This window comes from Eptatretus burgeri, chromosome 2 (genome assembly GCF_056783735.1).
Source record: "Eptatretus burgeri isolate ZD-2024b chromosome 2, Ebu_testis_v1, whole genome shotgun sequence".
NCBI classification, from domain to species: domain Eukaryota; kingdom Metazoa; phylum Chordata; class Myxini; order Myxiniformes; family Myxinidae; genus Eptatretus; species Eptatretus burgeri.
In genome coordinates, this window is record NC_140962.1 from 102,448,950 (window position 1) to 102,466,125 (window position 17,176).

General features: G+C 43.0%; 1 protein-coding gene across 6 annotated transcripts in view; it reads right to left on the reverse strand.

Moving 5' to 3' along the window:
* Positions 1-17,176, reverse strand: part of NCKIPSD (NCK interacting protein with SH3 domain) — a 105,425-nt gene that overhangs the window by 59,547 nt on the left and 28,702 nt on the right. Inside the window, exon 1 of one of the 6 annotated variants that reach the window (XM_085870538.1) lies at positions 2,179-2,426. The exons of 4 other annotated variants lie outside the window; for them this stretch is intronic. Coding sequence is in view for 1 of the 2 variants with exons in the window: in XM_085870536.1 (XP_085726662.1) it covers positions 251-321 (71 nt within the window). In the remaining variant the exon portion in view is untranslated. Of the gene's footprint in view, positions 1-250; positions 2,072-2,178; positions 2,427-17,176 lie in introns of those variants that run through there. One more of the 6 variants, XM_085870536.1, reaches the window with a different exon arrangement.

Sequence of the window (17,176 nt, forward strand, 5' to 3'; positions counted from 1 at the left end):
ATTGATGTCTTCCCTCCCCACTCTGCTCCTTTGAGTCTTTCTTTTAATACCCCATCGGTCCATTCCACCCTCTGCCTCTCTCAATCCCCCAATAATCCCCTTCACCAAACCTCAATTCAATAACCACTCTTTCATCACAGTCTTTTTTTCAACCCCACAGGTATATTCTCGTCCTTCGGTGAGTCTGTCTTCCTCATTATTCGAATCAACTCATTCTATTATTATTAACCACCAACAACCCATCACTCACCATAAACAAATGATCCTCCGGACCGGCAACAAATTGCTTTCCCACATTCTTCCTTCTTCCATTTTACACATTCATGGCACAAAGCACGATGCTTGGTACATTCGTGGTGCAACACAGCACTTCTCACATGCATGTTCGTGGCATGAAGTGCAAAGTTTTTCCCACTCATAAAGTGCGGCACATATCGCATGTATGACAGGATATCCAGCATCTCTCCAAATATGAGCTGTATCATCTAATCTGCGAAATCAAGGTCAGAGATATTGACATTCCCAAACGATGCACCACAGCTTGATCTCTCCGACATCCTCCTCAGAATCCAGTCCATACAAGCAATGAAAAGTATGGGGGCCAGCACACACCCCTGACAAATTCCAGTTACGGGAAATACGTCAGAGATGGTATCACCCACATCTCACAGCACTCTCAGTACCAGAATATAGTTCAGACATCAGATTGATCAGATTTGGTGGCACCCTACGAAGACCAAGAATCCTCTGGAGGGCGTCCCGATTCACTGAATCAAACGCTTTACAGAGATCAACATAGGTTGCAAGCAGCACCAACCAAAACTCTCGTCTGTGGTCGGTGAGGACCCGAAGACCAAGGATATGGTCAATCATTGACTTCCTTGGTGTAAAGCCTGACTGCTCTGAGCGCTGGTGTTCAAGCAGATGGTGGCGAACCCTATGAAGAATTATCCGAGCAAAGAGCAGCGTCATGCCTCGGTAGTTGTTGCAGTCTCAGCGATCACCCTTCCTTTTCCAGAGAGGGGCAAACAAGGCCCCTCTTCCAGTCAGTTGGGATGATGCCAGTGTTCCAGGCAGAGCACAGAACTGCATGCAACAGCATTTCTACCAGCCTTGAGAAGTTCAGCATGGATGCCACAGATCCCAGGAACTTTATCCCATTTCAACCGGTTCACCGCAGACTGTGTTTCCATAAACGAAGGTGGATCACAGTTGATTGGAGAGTCAGCAATCGGGATAGAAAGACCCCTGACATCCAACTCAACAGCTGATAGATCAGCCTGGTGCAGCCGCTCAAAGTAACCGGCCCAGCGAGCCTTCACTTTGGATTCCACTGTGAAGAGCCCACCACCCTCCGCTCTAACTGCAGTACACCGCAGCTCAACTCCCTGAACAGCTCAGCTCTGCCATCAAGTCTGGCCCTGTGACTGATTAATGGTATCCAGTGTCCCTCGAGACAAAATTCTTCTTCACCCTCCGGTGAGTTCCAAAACATCCACCGGCAACATAAAGGATGTTGGTCTTGAAGGCACTCCACAACTCTTCAGGATACCGCAAAGCACTCAGACCCCCCAAATCCCCACTCAGCCTGTTTGCAAACTCCTCAGCTACCCTCTCATCCTTGAGCTTGCAATCATCCAGCCTCGGCTGAGATGGTACCACTCTCCTGGATTTAAGCTGTAGCTTCAGAGATGCTACAACAAGCCGGTGGTCAGTATTGAGGAACTGAGCACTCTGGTCAAACCTGCAGTTCTGGATCATCCTCCAGTGACCATCAACGAGCACCTGGTCAATCTCCTTTGCCACACCGCCAGCGTTGGAATACCAAGTCCGGCGATGAGCCTGTGGGTGCTGAAACCATGAACCAGCCACCGAGTCCACGACTTCTTGCAAAGTCAAGGAACTTAGTGCTATTCTGGTTCACAGTTCCAGACTCGTGGGGACCAACACACATCTCATAACCATCCCTGTCATTTCCAGTTGATGCATTGAAATCCCCCAAGACTGGAAGAGTATCTCGCCTGGGGCACTGATCAACCATTGACTCGAGTGTGGCATAGAATGCATCCCTCACGGTCATTCACTCACCTCAGTTCGAGCATACACAGACACCAAGGAAACGATACCCAAGGAGTGACGAATGTTTCGTCGCATAATACACTCGTTGTCCAGTGTTACCTCAATTATCATTGGAGTCAGCGAATTGGTCACAGCTGCAGGAACTCCTTGGGAATGGTAACCATCAGAGCGACCAGACCAATAGTAGGTGAAAGGTTACCCCGTGGTTTTCCTCCCATCAAAGAGTGGGGGTTCGGAAGGCTTTGCTCCAATCCTGTCATCCAGTGAGCGGTCCTGCGAAGGGCAGCTGCAAAGGAGGTACCTCCACGGAGTGGGTTTTCAGTTTTCTTTGGGTTTTAAGTATGTTTTGCAGAATGAGGGGGTTTATGGTGGCCGGAGTGCAAATCGTGCCGCCAACCTCCTGAAAAAAAAAAGAAAAAAAAAGTGTAACCCAACCGCAGGAAGACATCCGCAGACAGTTCGATACGAGATATGGATGGCCGTTGGCTCACAAGGAGCTCCTCTGCCCTTTGACAGGTTTTGTTTTTAATCCTGCCGGATGTCCATATCCATTACACCCTCCTCACCAGGAAACCTGCTGGGGGGAGACGGTTTAGTCGCTGCCAACCCGACCATGAAACAGGTTCGTGCAGGTTTACATGGTACCTGTAGCAAGTCACAGATCTAATCTGGCCTGACCTGACAAGCAATCTGGGGTGAGGGGCTGTGGTGAAAGTTCCCTCAGAAACAGCAGCATTTCCCACACGCAGGACCGTAAACACACCCACACCTGATGTGGACCAATAAGAAATAGGCTCACGCAAGACATGGAAAAAGCAAGATCCTGCAAAGGAGGACGAAGATAGGGGACGAAACAGTCGCTTCAAATATTGTCCGTTGAGTAAGAAATAAAACCCCAGAACACGGCTTGGTTCGTGCGGAGAGTACGACACAGAGAATAAGCAGAGCTTGAGGGGGATGGAATGCACCAGAAACAGCGTTCCTGTGAACGTTGCTCTGGAGGAAACCGAGTTGCTTTCCATTGGCGTACCAGGAACACCAGAGAGGACTTGCTGACTGGGTCTGGACACCTCATAGAATTTGCCTGGTTGTTTGAGCAGCGATCGTGGGAGCATGGAACAGAAAGGCATTAGTATGTGAGCTACTTACTATTGGCATACCAGGGATGCCAGAGAGGACTTGCTTACTTGTTTTGATGCCTCAGAAATGCAGCTGCATGTCCCATCACCACTCCTAACGATCATTTCCCCCATCCTTCCCCCTACCCCCTGTATATTTGGACCGGTACACCCTCGTGGGACTAAGTTGAGGGGACGAGTCGACCCCACACTCTGCACTTTTTTCTTCTTCTCCACGGATTGAATGATGGCCATGCGTCTTTTGTGTGAATAAGATAGTGTAAGAATACATGTTAAGGTTAAATCTGCTTTCTGTGCCTGTTGCCTGTAAATACATGCTTTTAAATTATTGTGTGTGTGTATATGTGTGTAAATAAATAGTTGCTGGTTGTTCTTTCAAATCTGTCTCAGATGTCGTTTCCTCCATTGGTCCAACACAGTGTACAAGCAGAGAGTTGTGCCCCCACCTGATTTGCTCTCGTTAGGCAGCGTACACTCACTGTATCGCTCGGTAATAACCCGAGTGTGCACAGAGGGTACGAAACTCAGTTCATTTAGTCACCTTCTCAGGTAAATTGTGTCAGCCAGATAACCCTGTTGGAGTTGACGAGGTGAATTGACATTTGTAGTTGCTTAACAACCCACCAGACCGCAGTGTTATCTGCAGCTGGTGGCCTCAGGACCGGGTATTCGGAGGGAACCCGTGGGCTTCCCCTTGTGGCGAACCCGGAACCGCAACAATATCATGCTGTTCTGTTTTTGGCCCCATCACTCAATGACGAAAAAAAATCACTTTTAAATTAAAAAAAAAAAATTATCGTGTCTGGATACAGATCCTGATCTTCACCAAAATCGAATCAATGAGTCCATGTACACATCCAACCTTTCCACCAAGTTCCGTCCGAATCCATCCAGAACGTTGTAAGGTGTCCTTCAAACAGGCAGACAGAGACAAACAGGGGTGAAAACATAACCTACGTCCACCTTCGGTGGCGGAGGAAAAACTTATTTAAATAATGACAAAGGAACAATGACACTTTTATGATGGCATTGATTTTGGAATGACAATTGCTCTTAAGTGGTATAGTCCAGATTTGATACTCAACCGAACAAGATCAAACTACAAAATGGCACCTTGGTGCCCAACAAGGAAGAAGTTGTATTTGTCTGAGCAATCCTCTTTCATTCCTCTTTTCCCCACCTTTGGAACAAACTCCCACACTCTATTCCATCCCACTCTCCTCTCCAGGTCTTCAAAACAGCTGTTCACCACCATCTCTTATCTTCCCCATCCAAAACCATGATCTGTTCTACCCCAGATAATCCACCCCAAACCCACCTCCTTCAAATTCCCTTCTTTCCTTCCTGAAAGACCCTGTCGTGTAAAAACCTGAAAGTCCCTGTAAGTGTCCATCTTGTTTACCCCTTGTTCCCCACCCCATCCCTCTCCCTTCCACAGATCTCCTCATGCCTCTGTTTTCCACACTGTTTTCTCTTTCCCTCTCCCACCCCTCTTGTCTCCTGCTCCCCTTGTTGTACGTTCTGTGTGTTGGCTCTCATACGAGCCTCGACAGTGAATATTAAAAAATAAAAAATCCTTTTGGAGGCAACCTCAAACTGGCACTTGCTCTTCAACAGACAGACAATGTCGAGAAACAAACAAACAAAAGTATGGCAACTATAATGCAACATGCAGGTAAACATGTGTGGAGAATGACCTTAAAACTTTAATCAACTCAGCTTTGGACACACATCCACCTCGAACATTTGACACACCTTGGTGAACTGTTGGAGGGAAGAGGAGGTTACAGATTGTGCTCGTACCCTGGTCAAAATGGACCGAACAATCAATGACATCACAATGCTTACATTCCTAAAACCCATAAGACAAACTTAACTCCTTGGTGAAAACTAATAATTGACAAACTTGTTAAGATGTCACGACACGAGACGATAATTTTTGATAACAGTATTATTTTCCCAAAAACTTGGACATTGAGAGGATTTCCCTTTAACAAAATAACATCAGCTACAAGATAAACAAGAGCGAGAATCGCTTTACAATACATGTCCCCGACCGATGTCATATTTTCTAAGTTCATAAAAGCACAACTCTGAGAAAAACTCCTTGAAACTCGAACTTGTTCTGGAACTTATAATAAAGCCATACGTACCACGTTTCAGTTGAATGTGTTGAAGGGTACGGGGTAAAAAACAAAAAGTCAGAAAAACCACAGGTGGAATGGGCAGACAGAGTGAGACAGAGAGCAAACCTATAGTCCCCTAATAAATGAGGAAGTCAAAATGCTGATATTTTCCTGTACTCTTCATTCACAACCATCTTCACAGATTATCTGGATAATTTTTGGTAATCACCAAACACTATAGCATCATCACTCTGTCTTTCTTTCAAGCAAGTCTAACATCTGCCATTTTGGAATAAACTCACCATGGGTGTATCCCACAATTCCTTGGGGCAAACATGTTAGGTCTGTGGAATGGAAAGGCAAAGGCAAACCTCTCATTTTGCCAAGAGACTGCTTTGCTGGCACCTGAAAGTTTTCAATCAGGATGGTACATTGGATCGGATATCAATTTTCAATGTCGCAATATCTATGTCGCAAATGAAGCGCCCTGCTGGCCATTCCACTATCATTTGAGCAGATAACGATTGATCACACTTGATGGTGCAAACGACCGACCTTTTTGAGGTGCGACGATAGAATTACAGGATAATTTATTTCGCACGATGTGTACAATAGGTGCTAAAAAAAAAAAAACCCAAGGTGAATACACACGACTTCAACCAAAAACCTCATCGTTTTGGAGGGCGCTTCCTGTTTAAGCATTTACAGACTTGCTGGAGCACAAGCAGTGGATGGTCAAGTCAAACATGTACAGATCATGTGCAACCAAAAATGATCAAGCAATTGCTCTAAACTGTTTGGCTCGTTCGTGTTCTCATCTGAACCTCTGCTTATGATGCAGGTAACCTCGGTTCAAATCACAGAGAACTTAAAAGTTCCACACCTTACAAAATGAGGACCATAAAAATCATTCATATGAAGGTGAAAATAATTTGATTGAATTTCCAAACAAAAGCACGTGTCGGTACGTCTTCACTGAGAACGTTTTTCATCAATCAGCTCATTTCATTTATGATTGGTTTCCTTTGAGCTCCTTCTTCTTCATAACGGTGCTAACAAGAGTGGCACTCGGTGGAGTGCATACTTCTGCCAGGCTGAACAGTTTACGTTTTGTATCCCACTGATGGGCTGGATCTGGATCCGGAACCGGACCTGAAACAAAATATAAATCGGCTTGTTCTCGTCACCTCACCAACTGATCAACCTCGTGTTGTCAGAACCCATCCACAACTTTGAGATATCGTGCTACATATCGTTTTTGGCCCCATGCTTCAATGGTGAAGAATCACTTGCAGAAATTAAAATAAATAAAAATTACAGTATCCAAATCCGAATTTTCACCAAAATTGAATCAATTCTTCCTTGTCACACACGCAACCAGTCGACCAAATTTCATCCGAATCGATCCACAACTCCGAGATATCCTGCTCACAGATAGTCTACTTCGTCTCCTTCTCCTCCTGTGTGGCAGCTTGGCTGCTGGGTAGGTCTCATTTTGTTGGGACGTGAATATGCTGCTGATGTTGTGCCCCTCTACCAGTACACTGGTACTCATTTCACCAAACTCGGAAGGATGACAGGCCGAATCAACCCCACGTGGTGTTAATTGAGTGGCCAACGGGGGCTCAAACTCAGGACCCTAAGATTACAAGCCAGCCACTCTAACCACCAAGTAAACACCAGGCTTACTAACAGATGAACGAACAAACAGACAGACAAACAGGGGTGAAAACACAACTTTGGTGGATGGAGGTTGTGTTGACTTTTTATTTTTAAAGGAAAAACAAAATGGTTTTCTGGTAATCATTGGAGGTTGATTAAGAATTTCAACCTGTTGCTTCACCAAAACTCAAGCATCAAATGTTTATGTTGAGTATTTTTTTTTGAGGAGCATTGTGCAAGAGACAGTGCAGTCTCTCAATGACCATCCACCTTCGGTGGCAGAGGTAATTATTCACATCTTGTGGAGTCGGCTGGGGAGAAAGGTTATGGTCAAAATCTTTCAGAAACCTGCTGGCCAGGCTTGATATTCGACTGAAGGACATTTGGGCAGAAGTTTGGAATTTGTGCCGACGAAGGGTCACATACCATTTGTCAAAAGACACCGTGGGATATTTTAACGTCAACAAACAACAGACAGGTACTCCAGCTTAATGTCCTTCCGACGGACATTGCACATCGTCACCCTCATAACAAAAGTGCCCAAGTCATTTTTCCAGGTTTTGAGATTTTCTGCGTAAATCACTTCTTGTGTCAATATGCCTAAGTCATTGGTGCAGTTTCTAAGTCCAAGTCATAATGAAGAATTGCTGCAGTTTTTTGTATTTTTCTCAAAACTGGTAAATAACGACTTCAGCACTTTTGTTATGAGGCTAACGACATGATGCATCGCCCTGCATGAGAAACACCAGGGTGAGAGTTTATAACTAGGTTGGGATTCTAACCCACACGAGACAGCTCAAAGCTATTCTGCCAATGTTTTTTCAAGGCAGAATATTAGTACAATTCAAATTGCAAACAACACCAGTGTTGTCGGACAACCGGTTAATATTAGTGAAATGAAAAAAAAATAAAATTAACAAGTGACCACAGGTTCTAATTCGGTGAAGTCAATCGATGAAGACATCATCTTCCTGCGTAACCCATTGCCAAAATTTTCAGTCTCACTTTTCCTCCAGGCAGCAAACCCGAAAACAATCTTAAATTCCTTGTCCATTTCCTACTCTCAACTGAAATTTTTCGTAATGCATTTCTGCAACAACATAAATAAAGATTTTGACATTCTCCAATAGGTAGTTCAGCATTTTCATGACAGCAGACATGACAATTGGCAAAGTGTCCCCTCCAAAAGAACAGTGCAATATATGCAAATGCTCCCTGCCAGTAGAACGAACGAACGAACGAACGCACGCACGCACGCACGCACGCACACACACACGTCCAGGGTGTTTCAAGTTGCATCCAATTCAATCAGGATTCCACTCGACGAGATCCCTCAAAGGCAATTACACATGCATCGTCTATCAATCTCAAGATGAGCAGAGAAAGTTATAATAATGTGACACATTTCCTTCATTGCATTGGAAGGATTCAATATGCTGAAAGAAAAAGCAGTTTGGGACCAAAAAAATGAAATAAATAAAAGAGTTACGTTATCAGCTTAGCTATCTGCCTTGGAAACTAGGCCGTGTGACAAGAACACACATGCCAGGTCAATTTAGCAATTCTTTCACGACAGAAGCACTCGCCTCTGCATGCAAGCTCACTCGCACGCAGTTGAAAGTGGCAGTCTCATAAATCAAAGCCTGGCAAGGACAAAGAGCAGCACACAGCCAGAACAGTGTCTGAAGGGCACAGGAAGATGACAGGCCAAAACAACTTCAAAGTCCTTCTCTTGCAAGCAGCGGAGCGCTACAGAATTCCATCATATACACACAACATGGTGTAATACAACTGCAACAATGAGACGTCAGTGATACAAAACAGACAATATTCAACATCACGTCTCCGTCAGGTTGGTTGCCACTCTTTTACATCTTGCTCTGTCAGACTCGCATTCTGCAAACAACCTGAAAAAAATAAAATGGGTTGAAGGAGCAGTCAAGCTGTTGGGGAAAAGAAAAGAAAGAAGGAAAAAAAAAACCTGAGGGGTTTAATCCATGCTCTATCCTTTAAAGTTTAAATGGTTCGAATCAAGCAAGGAAGCAGCAAGTACCACTTAAAAGTCTTAGGCACGACTCAGCTGGGGTTTGAACCGCCGACCTCCCAGACTCGGAGCAGACGCTCTTTAACCATTGCACCACAGAGTTTCAAAAAGGTAACGTATTTTGATGCCTCTCATCTCACCGTTTCATCAATGCAAGTGTTGATATTAGCTAGGGAGTGCATCAAAAAGGGGAATTATACCTTGTTATATTGAAGTGTAGAAAGTAGGATCGTCGCTCAATTCAAACGAGTTATGTACATTTATCGTCGTCTTGCCTGGCTTTCAATCTTGATGCGGCCATAAATTGTCGTACTGGTGTTTCACACGCAGGGTGAGGCATCAATGTATGCACCAACCATCAAAGGGATGTTAAGCCAGAGGACCCGTCTGTCAGCAATGGGCGACATTAAAGACCCCACGGTGTCTTTTGTGGAAAGAAAGCAACTTAGTGCCAGCACCCTGACCAAATTACAAATTCGCTCGGAAGGCAACCGCGAGCCACCCAGTCAAGTAACTCCTTATCAAGTGTTATCAGTGTAAAAATGATGGGGCAAAAGTTTAAATTTGTTCAGGAGATGTCCATCATGACCCCTCCCCTCCATAAATGTGTCTTCAAGCTTCTGCACTGTTCCCCCTCATCAAGCCTTGAAATAATTCCCTTCGTAATCTGTTTCAAAATCTGTTATGTCAACTGACATAACCAGCTTCCTGAACCCATAGATGAAATGATAATCATCAGCACTGACAAAGTATGGTACATTTGATTGATTGATTGATTGATGTATTTGTATTGTATTAGTGCTGTCTTCATCTTTCATTCATTTTGTACACAAACTCCATGAGAGCAAAAATTTGATTCAGTCTTGATATTCGTCTACAAACCAGAACCCCAAAACTGACATGTCAGTACAATTTGGGTGGGAAAATGCCACCAGATATATTCTGAAAACAGAACCTGTACTTTATGGAAATGTCACGTGGACTTGTCACAGCAGCTTATCGGTTGAAATTGAATTGCCATGGCAACCGATTACTACATTCCATTCCTTTACCAAATAAGGAAAAATGAAAATATTGGAAACAAGAAAGATGTGTATGTGATCGAAAGATGTAAATATGCATATTTTATGATCATGGCTATTCAGTATTCAAATTCCCTTGGTGGTCCAAATTCAAGTTAACCAACTATGGCTAAGATCAAACTTGGGGGGGGGGGGGAAAACGACTCGTTTTTTGGAAAAAAGATACTTTTTAGCAGCATCTCGCATAGCGAACGCTGCTCATAGAGAGCCCGGCGTTGTTGTTGTTGTTGTTCTTCTTCTTCTTCTTCTTCTTCTTGTGAAGACAGAACCTTAATCTTTAGGACTCGGCTCTTGGATATACAAGATCCGGATCTCCTTAAATACTGAGCACATGTACATATCCTCACATAGACGGTGCCTTTTGAGAGCGTCTATCATGAACTTTTAAATATATTCGGACATTTGCTTTAAAGTTTCGAAAAGTTCACGTCACTATTTAAAGATTATTCCATTTATCGTATTGAAATTTCGTAAATACATTATTTATTTCGTAAATACGTAAATACAGTATGATACGTAAAATACAGTATGATACGTACAGTATGATACGTAAATACAGTAAATACATAAAACTACCAAAATCAAGGGTTTCGCTATTGGCTTAATCAAGGCACGTGACGAAATATCGGAAGTTGTTGTTGTTGTTGCTTTAAAAAAAAAAAATTTATTAATTTTTTTTTTTTAGCCGACAAAACCTTTAGGACGCTGCTCTTGGACACATTTGTCCTTGTTTACATAATGCTTATAGGTAGGTAAAGTGTAAGGCAACAAAATGGTCAAATGGAAACCATCATCACAATTGACAAAATCATTCCTTTTCTTCAACAGCGTTATCTCAGATCATCAATTCAGATTCAGATGTGGTCACTCAACATTGGATATGCTGCTTCTACTACCCAACAATGGATGGAGGCCCTCAATGTCAATATCCGACATGAGATCAGGACTGTCTCTCTGGACACATCTCAAGCTTTTGATAAAGTCTGTCATCCTGCCTTGCTCTCCCAAACTCTCTGCCGATGGAATCCAAGGCCAACTCCACTCTTGGGTTACTGACTTCCTCCACACTTGTAGCCAACGTTACCCTTTCTTCTCCTCTCCCTGTCAAATCTGGAGCACCACAAAGAGGTGTTCTAGGCCTCATTTATTACTCATCTTCATCAATGATCTCACTGACAATGGAAAATCCCCTCTATCTCTTTGCTGATGACTACTCTGTCATGACATCTTCTGACAGACAGGTAACAGCCTCTTCCCTCTCTCCTCAGACATTGACAAAAATCACAAACTGATCAAACACTTGGAACACGTCTTTCAATCCTGAGATCTCTATGTGTCTGTCTTATCACAAACCCTTCCATCGAGTTTCTCAACAACCCTCTCAAAGAGGTTCAGTCACTCAAACTTTTGGGTAAAAACCAACAGAACATTCAAGAGCAGTGAGAATTTTAGGATTTCTTGATTTGATGACTCTCCCAAAGAAACCATTTCATGAGCTCGCTTTGGAGGTAACACAGTTAATGTGTCCCGCTAAAGTATCTGGAAAATGATAAAAACAAGGTACTTGTAACTTTCCACATTATCTTGAGTATGAATGCCAATTTGATAAGTTGGTTTTGACGGATTTCTAGAACGAGTAATGCATACAAGTTTACATTCATTTGTGTTGAGAGCAATGTGATTTAAATTCCAACAAACGTCTATGTGTTGCAAGTCATTTTGGAGTACCACTTCTGAGTTTTCTGATAATTCTGTACAAAAAAGCATTATCGGCATATTAAAAGAAAACAAATTGAAAAGTACAGGAGCAAGTACAGGTCCTTGAGATACACTAGAATGTGGTTTGTGAAGAAGACAGCTCAATCAGAATGAGAACCCATGAACTGAACCCGTTGTAGTCTATTACTGAGATATGACTGGGACCAGGAGCCTGGTGTTGGCTTCATTGTTATGGTGGCTGACTTAGGATCTTAGAGTCCTGAGTTTGAGCCTCGTTGGTGGCTGAATTAACACCAAGTGTTGGTTCCAGCCTGCCATCCTTCCAAGGTCGGTGAAATGAGAACACAGAACACAGAACACAGAACACAGAACACAGAACACAGAACACAACAGAGAACACAGAAAACAGAACAGAACATAACAGAGAACACAGAAAACAGAACAAAACACAACAGAGAACACAGAAAACAGAACAGAAAAGAGAACACAGAAAACAGAACAGAAAAGAGAACACAGAAAACAGAACAGAACAGAACAGAGAAAGCAGAACAGAACAGAGAACACAGAAAACAGAACAGAACAGAGAACACAGAACAAGTTAAATATCGGTCCACATGGACCGTACTTATGCAGTTTTGGGAAAAGAACAATGGCTTACATGGTCGAAGGCCTTAGATTAGACCAATCTCGAAAAATCGCCCCATGGGGGATTGACAGATATTTCCACAACAAGGGGGTGGTGAAAATGAGAGATCAGGGGGGAAGGGGCCATGGCCCCCTTTCCTGAAGAGGTATGGTCAAAACAAGCCAAGACTTGTTTTGCGTAGTGTGTTGTGTGGAGTTTGTGAAGTGGTGTGTGCATGATTAAGAGACATAACTACAACTGCCACTTTATAACTGCTGGCAGTGATGACCGGGTACCAAGACGTCCAATTTTGATGTCACCCCGCTTTGATCGAACACCTGACCCAGACCCATGATGTTTTTTTTTAAATTATCATTCAATTGAATTCAGAATGGGATTAAAATAAATTCAATTCAAATCAAATGGAAGACCAAATAGGTACAGTCCTGCATTAGTCTCCAAAGCCAGTCGCCGACTGGGAATCCTCCATCATGCAAAGTCCTTCCTTGGCACACCTGAGCTCCTGACCATGTACAAAGCTATCATCTGCAGCCTGATGGAGTACTGCTCTCCCCTTTGGGCTGGTGCTCCCACCTCTCACCTTTCTCGGCTTCACGCTGTGGAAACCAAGGCATTGAGGATCATTGGTATCGCCCAAGATGAGGCCGAGTCTTTGGGCCTCTCACTCTCTCACCACAGGCAGGTCAGTGCTCTTTCTGTCTTCTACCGTCTCCTCTCCAGCCTCACCCCCCTCCCCCCGACCCCATCCCCTGCTCTGTCTGCGACCTGCACCTCCCATATTTCTGCAGGGCGTTCAAGGTACACCAGCAACCCCCTTCTGGTAAAACTACCAAAATCAAGAATCACTGCAAACCTTCACTCTTTCACTCCTCTATTTTTTCCCCACCTTTGGAACAAACTCCCACACTCACTTCAATCCAAGTCTTGAAAACAGCTATTCACCACCATCTCATATCTTCCCCCATACAAATCCTCGATATTTTCGACCCCATGAATTCACCCCAAACCCACCTCCTTCAAATTCCCTGCTTTCCTTCCTGAAGGTCCATGTAATGTCCATTTTGTATACCCCATGTACCCCATCCCAACCCTCTCCCTTCCACAGATCTTCCAATGTCTCTGTTCCCCACTGTTTTGTGCTTCCCTCTCCCGCCCCTCTTGTCTCCTGTTCACTGTGTTGTACATTCTGTGTGTAAGCTCTTAAACGAGCCTCGACATTGGATACAAAAAAAAAAAAAAAAAAAAAAAAAAAAAAATCGATTAAGGGGTTCCAGAGAAAACATCGTTAATTTTTTTCTTAAAACCAATATGGCTGCCAAACCATATGATTTAAATATTCCTTTACAAACTTGTACATGCATGCCTTGGGGAACATTTGCATGAAGTTTTCCCTCGATCTGTCCAGCTGTTCTAGAGAAGATTTTATATGTTTTCGGGTAAATCCAATATGGCTGCCAAACCATGTGACCAATGACATGAGAAGCTACCGGTCAAAAGTTTTGAAACACCCCCATTTTTCAGTTTTTACTGAAATTTAAGCAGTTCAAGTCCAGTGAATAACCTGAAATCGTACAAAGCTAAGCGGTAAACTGCCAGAGGTTGAAAAAAAAATGAAAAAAAGCAAAGGTTACCAAAAACTGAAAAATAATGTGAATTTCAGAGTTGTTAAAAAGGCCATTTTCAGGGAACAAGTAATGTGTTAGCAACTGCAGCTGTCCTGCAGCAATGGAAGTAAATTAAGCCTTGAAAGTTGATGCAAACAATTCCTACAGGTGTCCCAACTTTTGTTGATTAGTTACAAACCCTCTGTCTGTATAAAAGCAGTGTTGGAACAGACTGTTGCTACACGCTCTGAAGCATTATTTGGACAATATTGCACTGCAGGAAGTAGTACATTGCGATCATAAAGTAGGATATTGCTAACATAATGGCCAGAAAAAGACAATTAACAAAGGAAGACAGACAGACCATTAAAAGTGTCGGTCTTTCCTTCAGAGAAATTGCAAAGCAAGCCAAGGTGTCAATGAGTACAGTTTCCTACACCATCAAAAGGCACTTGGAAACTGGAGGAAACTCTGACAGGAAGAGGTCTGGCAAATCCACAGCCACAACACAATCAGAAGACAAGTTTCTGAGAGTCAACAGCTTGCGTGATAGGCGGCTCACAGGACAGCAGCTTCAAGCACAGCTTAACACTGGTCGAAGTAAGGAAGTCTCAGTTTCAACTGTGAAGAGAAGACTTCGAGCTGCAGGTTTGACAGATCGAGTGGCAGTAAGAAAGCCATTGCTAAGATGGCAATATAAGAAAAAGAGACTTGCCTGGACCATGAAGCACTGCCAGTGGACTAATGAAAACTAGAAGGTCTTATGGACCGATTAATCGAAATTTGAAATCTTTGGTTCATCACACAGGGTTTTTGTACGCTGTCAAGTCGGTGAAAGGATGGTTCCTCAGTGTGTGACACCAACTGTCAAACATGGAGGAGGAAGCGTGATGATCTGGGGCTCTTTTGCTGGATCCAGAGTCGGCGACTTGCACAGAGTGACTGGCACCCTGAACCAAAAGGGCTACCACAGTATTTTGCAGCACCATGCAATACCCTCTGGTCTAAGCCGAGTTGGTCAGAGGTTCATCCTACAGTAAGATAACGACCCAAAACATACCTCCAGGCTATGTCAGAACTACCTCAGAAGAAAAGAGCAATATGGTAGTCTTCAAATCATGGAATGGCCAGCACAGTCTCCAGACTTAAACCCCATCGAGCTGGTTTGGGATGAACTGGACAGAAGGGTGAAAGCAAAGCAACCTACAAGTGCAACACATTTGTGGGAACTTCTGCAACAGTATTGGGAAGAACTTTCCGAACGATATTTAATTTCCATTGGAGAAAGAATGCCCCGAGTATGTTCGGCTGTTATATCTCCAAAAGGTGGCTACTTTGACGAGTCAAAAATTTAGATGAAATTTTGTTCAACAAAACGATTCCATGATTTCTTTTTATCTGCAATTGTTTATTTGTTCTATGCTTTAATTTCAGAGTACATTGAAACATTACACTGCTTAAATTTCAGTAAAAACTAGAAAAATGGGGGTATTTTAAAATGTTTGACAGGTAGAGTATGTGCGTGAACCTTTTGTTCGTCATGGATAGGAAGTCATACGTGTAAAGTTTCGCCTCGATCTGTTCAGCCATTTCAGAGAAGATTTTTGAAGGTTTTTTTTTTAACAACATGGCTGCCGAATCATGTGACCGATGGTGTCATCAAAACATGTTCTTTTGTGGACCATTTTATCCCACGATGACCCTCAAAAGTTTTCATACTCATTGGATGTAGTGTTCTGCATATGAAATTATGATGTCATAGCAGACATGTATGACATCACAAAAAAAAAAAAATCACACTCATTCCCCATGAGGACTACTTGCTGTGCCAAGTTTCAATTTTTTTCCTTGGTGTGGTGTCAGAGATATTGGTCCACTGTTTTTCCGTTTTACCAACATGGCTGCGACACATCGTGACCTTAAGCTGTCATAATTATCATTAAAATATTCTACATGAGTGGTTGCACCGATTGGCAAAATTTCGTCTTGATCCGACAAGCCGTTGGAGAAAAACACTTAAGTACTGTTTGGACAAACAAACAAACAAAATAAATAATAAAATAAAAACAATGTCAACCGCAGGGTGACCCGTATCTTGCCAAAAGGTGACCACGTGTGACTTCTTTAAGGTCACACTGAGGTGAACAGAGCTGCTATCCACCAGGAGCGACTCCTTGAGGAATATCTGCCTACGAGAGATTCCGATGAGAATCGTTCTACAGAGTAACCATGAAAAATATGTGTTTGCCTCATAACGTCACCAAATGACGTCATAATGTCTCAAGCTTGACATATCTAGAAAGCACTCATCGAGGTGTTCAATTTGAGGTACCACACGATATGGTTCCTAAAACTTGAAAATTTGACCTTGGGGTCAAATATGTTTGACCTCAGGTGATAACCATGAAGGTCAAGGCCAATTGCCACCAAAAACTAATCAGCTGAGCGCCAGACCATATACTACATTCCCATAAAGTTTGGAGACGATTCGATTAAAATTACTCAAAAAATAAGGGTTTCGTCGACTCCTCTGATTTGCGACAAAGTGACCTTGACCTTTGACCTTCAAAATTATATGCGTTGAAAGGGACCTCTATAGGCCTCTGATATGCGAAGTTACAAAAATTTCCAATGATAACTGTGCTCTGCAGTGATTTATACGTGATTACAGACAAAAAAAAAAACATATGAAGGTCAAGGCCAATCGCCACCAAAAATGAATCAGCTGAGCTCCAGACCATGAACTATATTCCCATGAAGTTTGAAGATGGCCGATCAAAATTACTCAAAAAATAAGGGTTTCGTCGACTCCCCCGATTTGCGACAGTGACCTTGACCTTCAAAATTTTGTGCGCTGAAAGGGACCTCTATAGGCCTCTGATATGCGAAGTTACAAAAATTTCCAATGATAACTGTGCTCTGCAGAATTTTTTTATACATGATTACAGACAAACAAACAAAAACAAAAAAAAAACATACAAGCTGACTAACATATCTTGCAAAAACTTCGTTTTGGCAAGATAACAAGCAGTCATAGACTGGTACTTAAGAAATCGTCAACTTGACCTCTGACCT